This window comes from Microtus ochrogaster, chromosome 18 (genome assembly GCF_000317375.1).
Source record: "Microtus ochrogaster isolate Prairie Vole_2 chromosome 18, MicOch1.0, whole genome shotgun sequence".
Lineage (NCBI taxonomy): Eukaryota > Metazoa > Chordata > Mammalia > Rodentia > Cricetidae > Microtus > Microtus ochrogaster.
In genome coordinates this window covers 4,266,992-4,281,330 of record NC_022020.1, presented here as the reverse complement: position 1 = coordinate 4,281,330, position 14,339 = coordinate 4,266,992, and the positions used below count along the sequence as shown (strand labels likewise).

Genomic DNA, 14,339 nt, shown 5'->3' with positions numbered 1-14,339 from the left:
GCCCGGCTTTACAAAATCTTTTTAAATTGGGGCTGTCTGACATCATACATCCCTTAATGCCTAAAATTTTTTTCCCCGGCATGGGAATAAGTAAACAAAACCCCATATGCCCATGGTTTCTGGATGTTATGCGCCCATCCTTCCCTCAGTGGCCAGTGTCTCACAAGCACAGGTCTGCTAGAGACATTGGCTGCTCCCTCCTTCCACCCTCCCCTCGTCTTCCAGTACCAAGCACTGTTAATTGTTCAGCAATCTCAGGCACATTTTTAAACCTCCAGTTGAATTCCCCAATGTGGAATCCAAGGGATATGGGTGGGACAGTACACAATTTACTATTAAGATATTCATGTCAACGGTACATCCCTAAAATGCTAGCTTCAGGAAGTTGAGACAGGATTAGTTTGAGGTCAATCTTGACTATGAGATCCTATCTCAAAAACCAGAAGCTGAAGAGGGGCTCGCTGGTTAAGAGAACTTGTTCCTGCAGAGGACTGGGTTTCGGTTTCCAGCACCCATTAGCACAACTAACTTCAGTTTCAGATCTGACACTTTTCTGACCTCCAACACCAGGCACACATGTACTACACATTCATACATTTCAATAAAACATTCATACACATAAATGTAAAACAAAAGTATCTAAAGTATCAATCATGGATTTCATACATTTGTTGAATCACTTGATAAAGTCATCTTTATACAAGAAAAGATGTATAATTTTAATCCCCTATAAACAAAATAAGCATATCAATTGTGGAATAAGTATTTAAATTTACCAATCAGCTAAAATACTGCTAAGACCATTTTTAGACAGCCTCAAACTGATGGTAAGGGCTGAGATTACCCAACATAACAATCTTCATTATTTGTCTTTAAATTTGTATACCACTTTCACAATGGCTACTTTATCATGTTTCAGAGAGGAGAAAGGGGCAACTGTACAGATCAGAGAACACACCCAGGAGTCAGTGGCCATCTGGGGACCGTATTCGGGTCATTAGGCCTGCACAGCATTTTCTCTTCACCCACTAAAGCACCTCACTTGTGTGCATGTGTTTGCATATATGTGCACAAGCATGCAGGCTACATAATGTGCACATGGCAATCAGAGTACAACCTGTAGGTGTTGCGGTCACCTTTTACCAAGTGGATCCCAGGGATCAAGCTCACGTTGGCAGGCTCAGGGCAAGTACCATTATCTATTGAGCCATCTCACCAGCCCAGACCCTAAACTTAAAATGTGCACAGGTATTTTGTCTGTTGTTGTTTTCAACTGTTTGATTTTACCAATAGACTCAGGAGCCAGATGCTGGGGTGAAAGCCTGCTAGCTCTAGAAGGCAGAGAAAGCACAGCAAGCTGACCTTCCTCTTCCACTGACATTCCAGAAAAAGGCCTTTCTCAAGATTCCTCTAACTCAATGTCCCTTCCTTCCTATGCGTCTTCTCTATCCATCCTTCTGATTCCATCTTACCCTCTAAGGTATTTTCTTGTTCATTTCCTGTCAACTCGTTGCTTGCTCAGCCTCCTGACATATGGTTGACTTTAATCCTGTTTACAATAAGGTTTTTGTTGTGTGAATTGAACTACACAATTAGATTTTTAACAATAACACAATCTTATGGTTAACAGTGATCAAATATTGTGCAAAGTTGCCTACATGCATGTCTGTGTACCAGAAACATGCAATGTGAGCTGCCATCTGGGTGCTAGGAATGGGATCTTGTTCTCTAGAAGATAAACCTGTACTGTCTGGGCCATCTCTCCAGCCCCAATAATCCTCTAGAGACTAATGACCCTTGCAGAAAATTTCTGTTTATCTATGTATACATAATTATGAAGACCAGAGGTACTATCCATCTTGTTTTGAGAAAGCACCCTTCACTGGTCTAAAATTGAGAATAGGTGGGTCAGCTGAAGAGCCTTTTGGGATCCACTTATCTCTAACCCTGCCCCCTTGAACTCATATCTGCCTGCATCTGCCTCCAATGTTGGCACTAAAGGTGTTCACATCTTAACTTTCTTGAATTCAGGGCCTCATGTTTATGTATGTATGTATGTACTCTACAAATCTAACCATCTCCCTAGCTCCCAGAAAATTTAATAAAAAAGAATGGTAAGACCTACATGTGCCAGGATGGAGGTAGCGCACGCCTTTAATCCCTTAATTCAGCAGGCAGAGAAATATAGATGTCTGAGTTTCAGACCAGCCGTGTCTACAGAGTTAAACCCTGAACAGTCAGAGCTACAGAGAAAACCTGTCTCAAAACAAAAGACAAAAAATTTCAAGACCTATCTCCAAAAGTAAAAAACCCAAATTCAGTTTCTACCATACACATCAGGTAGCTGATAATCACCCTTAGTCCAGAGCAGACTCAAAGCTACACAAAGAAACCCTGCTTCGAAAAACAAAATCAATCAATCAATCAATCAATCAATCAATCAATAAATAGAGCAAACAAAAACATAAAATTTTTTTTTTTATTTTTTTGGTTTTTCGAGACAGGGTTTCTCTGTGGCTTTGGAGCCTGTCCTGGAACTAGCTCTGTAGACCAGGCTGGTCTCGAACTCACAGAGATCCGCCTGCCTCTGTCTCCCGAGTGCTGGGATTAAAGGCGTGCGCCACCACCGCCCGGCCAAAAACATAAAAATTCTTATTAACTGAAAATTATTCTGCTACCAAAACAGGTCTTTCACTTTGGTTAAGACTCCTGATGAGGCCTGGAATGGGGACACACATCTCATCACATGGGAGGCAGAAGCAGGCAGACCCCTGTGAGTTACAGACCAACCCAGTCTACAAAGTGAGTTTCAGGAAAGCCAGGGCTATGTAGAGAGACCCTGACTCAAAAGCCAAAAACAAAACTTTATAAACATTTGACAAAGAAGTTATTGGTTGGCACACTGCACAAATAAAGGCTTCTACACTGCTCAAACAAAAATCTAGTGAACATCTGAGTTTTATTTCTAGAGAATCTAAGGTTATATTTTATTGATAACTTTTCAAAAATGGATTAATAACAAAAATCAATGTTTTTTTGTGTAGCCCTAGTTGTCTTGGAAATCAGAGATCTGCCTGTCTCTGCCTCCTGAGTGCTGAGACCAAAGAAAGGCATGTGCCACCACAGGCAAGCAAAATAAATTAATTAAATAAAGGGTTTTTCTCTTGCTTGCTTTTACCAGTAAGGTTGGTTCCAGAGTAAAACTAACGAAAGTGAATTTTACATCCGATCCCAAAAGGACTCTGTTGAAATACCAAGAGTTTATTTCATCTCAAAAGGGGTACCATATAATGGACTCAAAGAAATTTAATGCATGTTCATCAGTGCACACATGTTTCACCAGGAATTGAACATACTGTGCTGAGTATACAGGAGACACTTTAACTTTGATTTGATAATCAGCAGAAAACTTCATCCCACACTTAAGTTTATTAAAAACTGACAAACAAAACCTGTACAAAAAATATCCCCCAATTCCATATCACTTTGGAAGTAATCTTGAAAGACATTATCGCCTAGGACCCCCTCTTCCTCTGCCGCGACCACGTCCTCTTCCTCTACCTCGGCCTCGACCTCGTCCTGCAACTGGGGAAAAAGTTACAGCAGGTGAAATCTCTTCAATAGTCACAGTGCCCAGCTATCACACAGGCTTACCCCTTTACTATCCACACCTCTTAAAACACCACTACTACCGTGTAAAACCAAAAAGTGCCAGCAGGGGGACGATTTATACCCTATGCTAGAATAGAAGCCAAGCAAGTTAGCCCAAAATCAACAAACCCCAAGTACATTATACCAAATGACAATCTAATAACAACAGAACCTGAAAAGTTGTTTGGCTCAACCATAACTTAGTACTTTAACCCACAGCCATATAACCTTAACATTATGAGGACAAAAGACAAAACAAAACAAAAACAAAACAGAAAGACAAACCAGTGTACCTGCTTGATGTACTCAGACTAAGATTTTAAGATTTGTCTATTCCCCCCTGGTAGTCAGATCAAACCCAGGGCCTCACGCAGAAAGGTCAGGCAAGTGGCCTATCACTGAGCTATAACCCACAACCCTGTAAAGTCACCCACCTGTTTCATTTTAGGATATGGTCTCTGTGGTGGTCTGAAAGAAAATGGCCCCCAAAAGGAGTCTCACTATTATTAAGAGGTGTGGCTTTGCTGGAGTAGATGTGGCCTTTCTGGATGAAGTATGTCACCACCATGGATGGAGACAAGCTTTAAGGTCTCAAAGATCTTAAGCCACGCCCAATGTCTCACCACTTCTGTTGCCTACAAGTCCAGATGCAGGACACTCAGCTACTTCTCTAGCAAAATGTCTGTACATCATGATGAAAATGGACTGAACTCTGAACATGTAAGTCACCCCAAATAAATGTTTTCCTCTGTAAGAGTTGCAGTGGTCATGGTGTTTCTTCACAGCAATGGAAACCCTAATTAGACAGTCTCTTCTAGTTCTGGCTGATCTGGTTCTTACTCTGTAGACCAGGCTGGCCTCAAACTAAAAGAGCCTGCCTCTGCCTCTCAAGTGCTGGGATCATAGGTGCGCACTTAGTAAAGGAATTGCTTCTAGAGAAACGGGATCTTTAGATACAAAGAATGATAGGACACAAGGCTGGACAAATGTGGACGCATCCTGTAAAGTTTTTCACTACTTTGACAAGTAGGTGGGAAAGAAAAAGTAGAAGGAATCAAAACATAACACAAAAAGGCTTAAGATTTAGAAAAACGGTACAAGGCGAGGGATTTAAAGGGACAGATGGAATCAGTGTTTCTTAAGCTATGTATTACAATTTTTTAAACGAGAAAAAGAATGATAACCCCAAGAGCTTTTGTAGTGCTATAACTAATTCTAGCAGGCTACAACACAAGTGCATCTTTGGGCAAAAGGCAAAACAAAACAAAAACCACCTCAAAGTCAGCATATTAAACATCTATGAAACAATGGCCCTGCCGGGCGGTGGTGGCACACACCTTTAATCCCAGCACTTGGGAGGCAGAGGCAGGCGGATCTCTATGAGTTCGAGACCAGCCTGGTCTATAAGAGCTAGTTCCAGGACAGGCTCCAAAACCACAGAGAAACCCTGTCTCAAAAAACCAAAAAAAAGAAAAGAAACAATGGCCCTTTACTCCTGCCCTACTCTTTTCCTCCATAGACTCACATGTTGTACCAGTGGTCTCCAGCTGATGGAACTCTTTGCCTTGAGGTTTTATTGCCTGGACACACAATGTGACAGGACAAGGGTCTGCTCCTACAGTTCTTTCTCCACGGTAAGTGGCTCTCAACCTTCCTAACGCTATGACTCTTTAATATGGTTCCTCATGTTGTAGAGACATCCCCAACCATAAAATTATTTCATTGCTACTTTTTAACTGTAATTGTGATACTGTTATGAATCATAATGAGTATCTGTATTTTCCAATGATCTCAGGTGACCCCTGTGAAGGGGTCATGTGACCTCATACACAGGGGTTGTGACCGACATGTTGATAGCTACTGAGCTAGAACAGACCTTCCTTTCCTTAAGCTTCTTCTTGTCTAATATTTTCTCAGAGAAACAAGAAAGTAGCTAATATAGCAAGAAACTAAACTCTAAGAATTCCAGATTCTGAAACTTTTAATCTGCCTAGTGAAGAGGCCAACTTACTCTGGAATCCAATAGAAGTTAGGACTGACAGAACAAGACTAAGAAAGCCCAGTTATACCAGGAGGTGGTGGCACCCGCCTTTAATCCCAGCACTTGGGAGGCAGAGGCAGGAGGATCTCTGTGAGTTTGAGGCCAGCCTGTCCTACAAGAGCTAGTTCTAGGTCAGGCTCCAAAGCTACAGAGAAACCCTGTTGGGGCGGGGGGCAGTTACTTAGGGAGGTTGAGCAGAGGGTCACAAGTTCAAGGCTAGATGGCTCAGTAGGTAGTGTTTGCTGCAACGCCTGCTAACTGAAGTTCAATCCCCAAGACCTACATGGTGAAAGGCATGCTGACTCCTGCAAGTTGTCCTCACTTCCAAACACACATCACCATACATATGTGCCCATACTCTCAGGACCTGCATACACACGTAAATAACTAAATGTAAAAATAAGAAAACAAAATGATGGGAATGTAATAAAATAGTAGAGGCTTATCTTTTATGTACAAGATTATAGGTTTAATTCTCCAATGTTAGTTCTTAATGAATTAAAATTATTAGTTTTACTATCACATGTGTATATGTCATATGTTATGTGTATGTATGTGCATACTTGAGAGCATGCCATATTGTACATGTGGAAGGCAGAGTAAAACTTTTGGGAGATGTGTTTTTCTTTTCAGTGCAGGTTTGGGATTAAACTCAGGTAACGAGGCTTGCATGGCAAGTAATTTTAGTCTCTGAGCCATCTCCAGGCAAAGGAAATCCAAGTGTCTTTAAAAATAAAAATACACCAGCAGAGGTGGTATATTTCTTTAATCCCAGTTTTTGGGAGGCAGAGGCAAGAGTATCTCTTTGAGTTTGAGGCCATCCTGGACTACGGAGCAAGTTCCAGGACAGTCAGGATATACAGAGAAACCCTGTGTGTGTAATGGGACACACACACAAACACACACACACACACACACACACACACACACACACACACACACACACAGATCAAATAGAAGAGAAATCAGAGAAAACAGGGCTAAAGATGTAGCTCAGTTTGTAGAGTGCCTGCCTAACATGCACCAGTCCTTGCTTTTGATCACTAGTACCACATAAACCAGGATGGTGAACAGTTCTAATCCTAGCTCTTGGGAAGTGGAGGCAGGAGTAAGAGTTCCAAGTTACTTTTCACTACAGTTAATCTGAGATCAGGTGAGCTACATCAGAAAAAAAAGAAAAAAGAGAAAAGGAAAAAGAAAGCAATCAGAGGAAACTAACAATGACAAAATACTAAAAACTTCTCAAAGAAAAATTGAGGTAGAATAGTCCTATACCATATACACACACAATCTGACATGAAGTTGGGGTATATGGGAGAAGAGGTTCAAGAGCTGATCAAGATATTATGTATATGTGCAAGAAAATTATAAATAAAGTTAACTGGAGACATAAGTCACAAGCAATGCCACACCAGTTTGGAATTATGATTAATAGGATGGTATTTATTTAAAGGGGAAAAACAGATCACAGCCCTCTGCACAACCAGGAAGGGAGTCTAGTCGCCAGCGGAGCAGGAAGAGAGCGAGGAGAGGGAAGTCGCTGCTTTTTTAAAGGGAGAGAGACCATGCCCCAATGGGCTGGTATCTCAGCAGCTATAGGCTGGAGGAGCGGGAGGACCTCCCGCAACAGTTAACGAAAGTAAAACTAACGTCAAGCAGTAGTGGCACATGTCTTTTATCCCAGCATTCTGGAGGCAGATCTCTGTGAGCTCAATGCCAGCCCAGTCTACAGAGCAAGTTCTAGTACAGCCAGGGCTACAAAGAGAAACCCTGTCTCCATGCCTCCCTCCCCATGTGTGCCTGCAAAATAATAACACAATAAAAACAATGAGGGTGGTAGTTTGAAAGAAAATGTCCCCCAAAGGGAATGGCATTAATAGTAAGTGTGGCCTTGCTGGAGTGGGTACAGTTTTGTTGGAGAAGTGTGTCCCTGTAGAGGCGGGCTCTGAGGTCTCAAGTAAGTTCAGCCACAGCCAGTGAGACAGTTCACTTCATGTTGCCTTCTGATCAAGATATATAGCCAGCACCATGTCTGTTTACATCCCGCCATGTCCCACCATGATGATAATGGACTAAACCTCTGAAAATGTAAGCCACCCCAATTAATGTAAGCTCTTCTTTTATAAGAGCTGCGGTCATGGTGTCTCTTCACAGCAACAGAAACCCTAAGAAAAGCCAGGTGGTGGCTGTGCACACCTTTAATCCTAGGACTCAAGAGGCAGAGGCAGGTGGATCTCTTGAGTTCAAGGCCAGCCTGTTCTACAGAGTGAATGCCAAGACAGGCTCCAAAGCTACAGAGAATCCCTGTCTCAAAAACCCAAACCAAACCAAACCCCGCCCCCTAAAAAAAGAGAAAAAAGAAAAAAAGAAAGAACCCCTAAGACAACAGCAACAGGAGCTTATGCAAACTGAAGGGAGGCTTGAGATAAAGTCTGTGCCAACAGACAGCAGATGCTAGAATGAGAGAGAAGGCACAAGGACAAGAGAACCAGCCAATAAGTCAACAGAATTTAACGTTTTCTTAGCTGTATGGGCAAGAAGATTCACAATGAATTTTCACAAAGTATCTAAAATAAGAAGAGACAGCTGTGCCGCCAGCCTCCAAAAAAAAAGTTGAACACAGCTTGATAGAATGATGGATAAGGAAACTTATGGGGACAGCGGGAGAATTGTGCCACAAACACTATCCGATCCTGGGACAAGAATTCTGTTTTGAAAGTAGTGAACTTAAGGTATACACAATATTCACGTTCCTTCACAGCTTGTTATATATTTCCTTTGTCTACCAGATAGGTTCTTTCTCTGTAGTCCAGCTCTCTTTGAACTTGTGGCACTCCTCCTGTCTCAGCCTCTTGAATGCTGAGATTACATAAGAACGGCATGGCTGATCTGTCTCCATAGCAACTCCAGAAGCTGTCACATGCACTCATAAGTATAAGATGTTCCAAGCAACAAAACACCCTTGTTGTTCACAAAGGTATTTTCAACAGTGAATTAAGATTTAAATACACTATACACAAAACACCTTCACACTTACCAGCTTCTCTCTTCTTAGATTTCACCTTAGGCTCAACATCCACAAGTAATGTATCCAGAGGTAAGCTGTCTGGTAGAATAAAGTATCGAATGTTGTTTCCTCGAATACTCAATGTTTCCAACTGTACAGGTTCTCTGTTCTTCAGGGTCATTTTCACAGCCTTAAGATGTGTATTCATGCTAACATCTACACCTAAGGAGGAAAACAGAACAATTACCAGAAGGCAATCTATCTTGCCACAGTTGAAATAATCCTGTAGAGTATTATCTGGAGGCTAGAGAGATGACTCAGAGGTTAAGAATGTAAAACCTCTGCAAGAAGAGGTCTTACATTCAATTCCCAGCAACCAAATGACGGCTCACAACCATCTATAATGAGATCTGATGCCCTCTTCCGGCACACAGGCATGCCTGCAGACAGAACACTGTATATATAAAATAAATAAATCCTTAAATTAAAAGAGTTATCTAATCTGTTAGTTACATGCACAATGGGGGGATGCAATATAAACCAGCAACTGCTCCTTCATAAAGCCCCTTCCTGTGCCGGGCGGTGGTGGCGCACGCCTTTAATCCCAGCACTTGGGAGGCAGAGGCAGGAGGATCTTTGTGAGTTCAAGACCAGCCTGGTCTACAAGAGCTAGTTCCAGGACAGGCTCCAAAACCACAGAGAAACCCTGTCTCGAAAAACCAATAAATAAATAAATAAATAAATAAATAAATAAATAAATAAATAAATAAATAAATAAATAAATAAAGCCCCTTCCTAGCCATGGTACTACTGTGCAGGCTAAGTACGTGCACTGAATAGGATGCATGGTGGTATGCTTAAGTCACGCCTGGAATCTCAGCATTCAAGAGGCTGAGGCAGGAGGAGTGCCACGAGTTCAAGGAGAGCTGGACTACAGAGAAAGAACCTATCTGGTAGACAAAGGAAATATATAACAAGCTGTGAAGGAACGTGAATACTGTGTATGTCTTAAGTCCACTACTTTCAAAACGGAATTCTTGTCCCAGGATCGGATAGTGTTTGTGGCACAATTCTCCCGGTGTCCCCATAATTTTCCTTATCCATCATTCTATCAACCATGTTCAACTTTCTTTTTAAAGACCTATGCTATTTTTCACCTGTTTCTAGGAACTCCTCCCCTACCTTCCTAAGACAAAGTCTATCTCTGCACCCCAGGCTGACCTCAGACTTGTGATTCTCCTGTCTAAGTCTCCCTAGTGCTTACTTGGTTTACAGGCAATCAACACCTCAACCAGCTTAACATGTCTATTTATTTATTTTTTTTAAAAAAAATTTTTTTGCTGGGTAGTGGTGATGCATGCATTTAATCCCAGCACTTGGGAGGCAGAGGCAGGAGGATCTCTGTGAATTCGAGGCCAGCCTGGTCTAGAAGAGCTAGTTCCAGGACAGGAACCAAAAAGCTATGGAGAAACCCTGTCTTGAAAATCAAAAAAAAAAAAAGAAAAAAAAAAAGAAAACAAACAAGAAGGGGGTTGGGAAATGGGAACGTTGGCCTTTACTCTCAGTACTCAGGAGGCAGGGACAGGTGCATCTTTGAGTTCAAGGCAAACATGGTCTACAGATCAAGTTCCAGGACAGCAAGGGTTACATAGAGAAATTCTGTCTTAGAAAAAAAAAAGGAACAACAAATCCTTTCCCCTTCCTATGATATAGCCTCGATATATTCCACCTCCTCTGCCTCCTAGGGACACTGATTTATGTAGGCAAGGAAGAGCAGAGAGACTTACAATCTCTTATGTTCTAAGACCTACACATTAAGACATTAATTAGTCTCTCACTACCTTCATGGCATATAGCACACTGTGATAACTGAGCTGAGTGTATACGTGTGTGTGTGTTCATATAAGATACTCAAGTCTCAACAGTGACTGTCCACTAGAGGGAATGAGATCTTTACTAAATTTTGTCCTCCCAAGTTTATTGATACCTTCCTCCTGGGACATCCATTTACTAAGCACCTATTATGTATATGGTGAAACTTGTTTTTGTTTGTTTTTTTTTTAATAGTAGAGCTTTTATCATTAGATTTTGACCAAAAAAAAAAGAGCAAGATTGCCATTCTGAGGGCTGGGGATAGCTCAGCTGTTAGATATGAAACACTGGTTTCAACCCCCATTGCCAACTAAAAGAGGTGTGCTGTGTACACTTATAATCCCAGCACCCAGGAGCTAGAGGCGGGAAAACAAGGCCATCCTTAACCATACACAGAGAGTTTGAGAGTAGTTCTAGAATACACAAGACTCTACCTAGAAATAGAGGGCGGAGGGAACACTACCACAACAAAACCCACCCCAGCTCTTCCACAACGCCCAACTGTGTTCTGCAGAAGTAGAACAAATCACTACTCAGGACACTTTAACAAGGGTAGCAGCTGTACTTCCTTAGATATGGTGCCATACCATACAAAAACTTAATAGGCAAGTTCCTTCACAATTGGTACCATCAAGTCCTAGAATAACCATAAAATGACATCCCATTATGTCTTTGTTTACTAAAACACTAGACTTACATGAGAATATGTACACATATTAAGATATTATTTTCTTTCTTTAAATAATCACTTAAAACACTTTTGGAATGCCTACTATTAGCTAAGAAATTGTTCCAAAACTCAGTGGGTCAGTAAAAATAAAGACTGGCACAGGGAGGAGGAACAGGTAGGAATAAGAAAGCAATAGCGGAAGAGGACAGGACAATAAAGATAAAAATACACTTGTATGAAATCAATCGTACATATATAGTGACAGTAATAAAAAATTAGTCAAATGTGAAACACAAACATAATAAAAGTGTAAAGTCTCAAAAGCGTTTTGGAAGAAGCAACATTTTATGGAGAAGAACACACACAAGCAAAGGTATACAAGCTATAAAAACAAAAGCACCTGGCAATGTGGTTTGGTTGTAGCACAAGAATATAAGATGAGGGGCTTAACTAAGGCCCATTCAGTAACCTAGACAAAAAGAATGAGGATCTTTACTACAACAATGCTTATTAAGCAACCAAAAAAACTCTCCAGCACATGAACACGGGGAGAAAAACAAAAACATTCATTATAAAAGAGTGCGGCCTCCTCACCTGTGATTGTTCCATGGACTTGTGTTCCATTCTTCAATTCAATGGTTACAGTTTCATGACTCAATTTCATCAAAAATCTATAAAATAAAAAGTACTGAATTTTACCTGTAACATTTAGAAGTCTTTTTGTGAAGCTGGTAGGGTGAAATTGCTAGAGTTCAAAATCTTCAAAATGATACTGCAACAATTTGTATAGGGTCTGGACACTTGACCAGAACTAAGAGCACTTGTTACTCTTGCAGAGGACCCAGTTTAAGTCCCAGAACCCACATGAAAGCTTAAAACCACCAGGTCCCAGGGGCTGGGAGCCCTATTTTGATGTTCACAGGCATCAGGCAAGCTCTGGTGCACTACATTCATGCAGATAAAACACTCATACACATAAACATATTTTAACAATTCATATTAATAATAGAGTGTATTTAACTTTCCTGAACTAAACTCTCAAACTTATAAAGGAATGAAGTAATAAGCTGTCATCTAGCATCTGTCTACTGCATGTGTGCCTACCTTTTTGGCTTCTTTGGACCACACTGGATGAAGAATTGGGGGTGTCCAAACCACAGCCCATGAACTATAAGAGTATTCAAATGTATATCTGACACAATAATGTCATCTACAAAGTTCATGCTTGAGTCTGTGATTTTGTGTTGAACCAGGTTCAAAACCGTTCTAAGCTCTGGACTAGAAAATACTGTAAACTGCTAGAAAACCACCTCAAATGAAGACATTCAAGATCCTGGAGTAGAATCAGGTGGGGTGGGCTTGCCTTTAATTCCACCACTTGGGAGGCAGAGGCAGCTAGGTCTCTGTAAACTGGAGGCCAGCCTGGTCTATACAGCAAGTGAGATACTATCTTAACAAAAAGATCCTAGACTGGGCTGGAGAGATGGCTCAGAGGTTAAGAGCATTGCCTGCTCTTTCAAAGGTTCTGAGTTCAAATCCCAGCAACCACATGGTGGCTCACAACCTTCTGTAATGAGGTCTGGTGCCCTCTTCTGGCCTTCAGGCATACACAGAGACAGAACATTGTATACATAATAAATGAATAAATTTAAAAAAATAAAAGATTCTAGACTAATTTTAAGCCACAAAAAAATCACTAGTATCATAAGGTTACATGGCAGAGATAAAGAACCTCTTTTCTTTCCCTGCATTTTTGGTGACTAGGGATATTCTTATAACTCATAGGTACACATGTAAGATCTGACTTCACACAAAGTAGGCCATTCTTCAAATAGCATCCATAACACTTAGACCTTATTTAGCAGTTTACACTCGAGATGATTCCTTAAAAACTAATATCCCAAGCGTTAGATAGCAGTCTACTATATGGAAATACCAATTATCTCACTGTGAACGTTTTCAACGTTTTGCTATTACAAACTCATTTATGCAAACACTTACCAATATCAATAACCAATCTTCCTATTTTCTATCTATGCAAAAAGAGTGAAGGACATAGCAAGATGGCTCGGAGGGCAAAGCACTTGCTGCAGAGCCTGACGATCCAAGTTTGATCCCTGGAGCCAAAATGATGGAGAGAATTGACTCCCCCTAGGGTCCTTTGACCTTTGTACACACACAGTACAAATAATTGTAATCTTTCTTGCCCCCTAGACAGGGTTTCTCTTCATAGCCTTGGTTGTCCTGGAATTCATGGAGATCTGCCTGCCTATGCCTCCCAAAGGCTGGGATTAAAGGCGTGCACCACCACTACCCTGATGATAATTATCTTAAAAAAAAAAAAAATTGAACCAGGCATGGTGGCAACCTTTAATTTCAACAGGAAGGCAGAGGCTGGTGGATCTGTTAGTTCAATGCCAGCCTGGTCTACAAAGTGAGCACCAAGCCAGCCAAGGCTATATATTGAGATCCTGCCTCAAAAACAACAATCATCAATAACAAAACTAATGAATTCAAATACCAAGCAGGGTTGGCAGGATGGCTCAGCAGGCAAAAGCACTTGCTATACAGGTTGAGGACCTGAGTTTTAATCTCTGGGACCCTGGTGGAAGGCAAAATAAACTCCCCCAAATTGTCTTGTAATGTACATGTACACCTCTTATGTGCAAGAACACACAGAATAGTAATAATTTATTTTCTAATGAGCAAAGCTAGGAAATATGTATGCTTGTAATCATAATACTTGGGAAATGAGGGTAGAAGGAACAGAATTCAAGGGCTTAGCTACACAGCCTGGCCAAATGAGACTGTTTCAAAGAAGAGGCTAGAGAGATGGCTTTGCAGCTAGTCAAGAGCATTGGCTGCTTATCCCAGAGGACCCTGGTGAGGTCCCCAGAACCCACATGCCAGCTTACAACTGTCTGTAACTACTCCATAAACATCAGACAAACATGTGATGCATACACATAAATCTAGATAACAACAACAATAATAATAAAAACAAAGGAAAGAGGAGGAAAGGAGGAGAGATAGTGGCCATTTGCCTGAGATTTAGTACCTTTAATGAATATAGAATGTGTATTTCTTTTGTGAATTGC

General features: G+C 41.1%; 1 protein-coding gene across 1 annotated transcript in view; it reads right to left on the bottom strand.

Moving 5' to 3' along the window:
* Positions 1 to 3,240: 3,240 nt before the first annotated feature.
* The window catches only part of Snrpd1 (small nuclear ribonucleoprotein D1 polypeptide), a 15,074-nt gene continuing 3,975 nt past the window's right edge, over positions 3,241 to 14,339 (bottom strand). The window contains exons 2-4 of the mRNA XM_005355752.2: positions 11,836 to 11,912; positions 8,730 to 8,921; positions 3,241 to 3,585 (exon numbers count right to left, since the gene is read on the bottom strand). Coding sequence (XP_005355809.1) covers positions 3,509 to 3,585; positions 8,730 to 8,921; positions 11,836 to 11,912 — 346 coding nt within the window. The 3' untranslated portion in view covers positions 3,241 to 3,508. The remainder of the gene's footprint in view (positions 3,586 to 8,729; positions 8,922 to 11,835; positions 11,913 to 14,339) is intronic.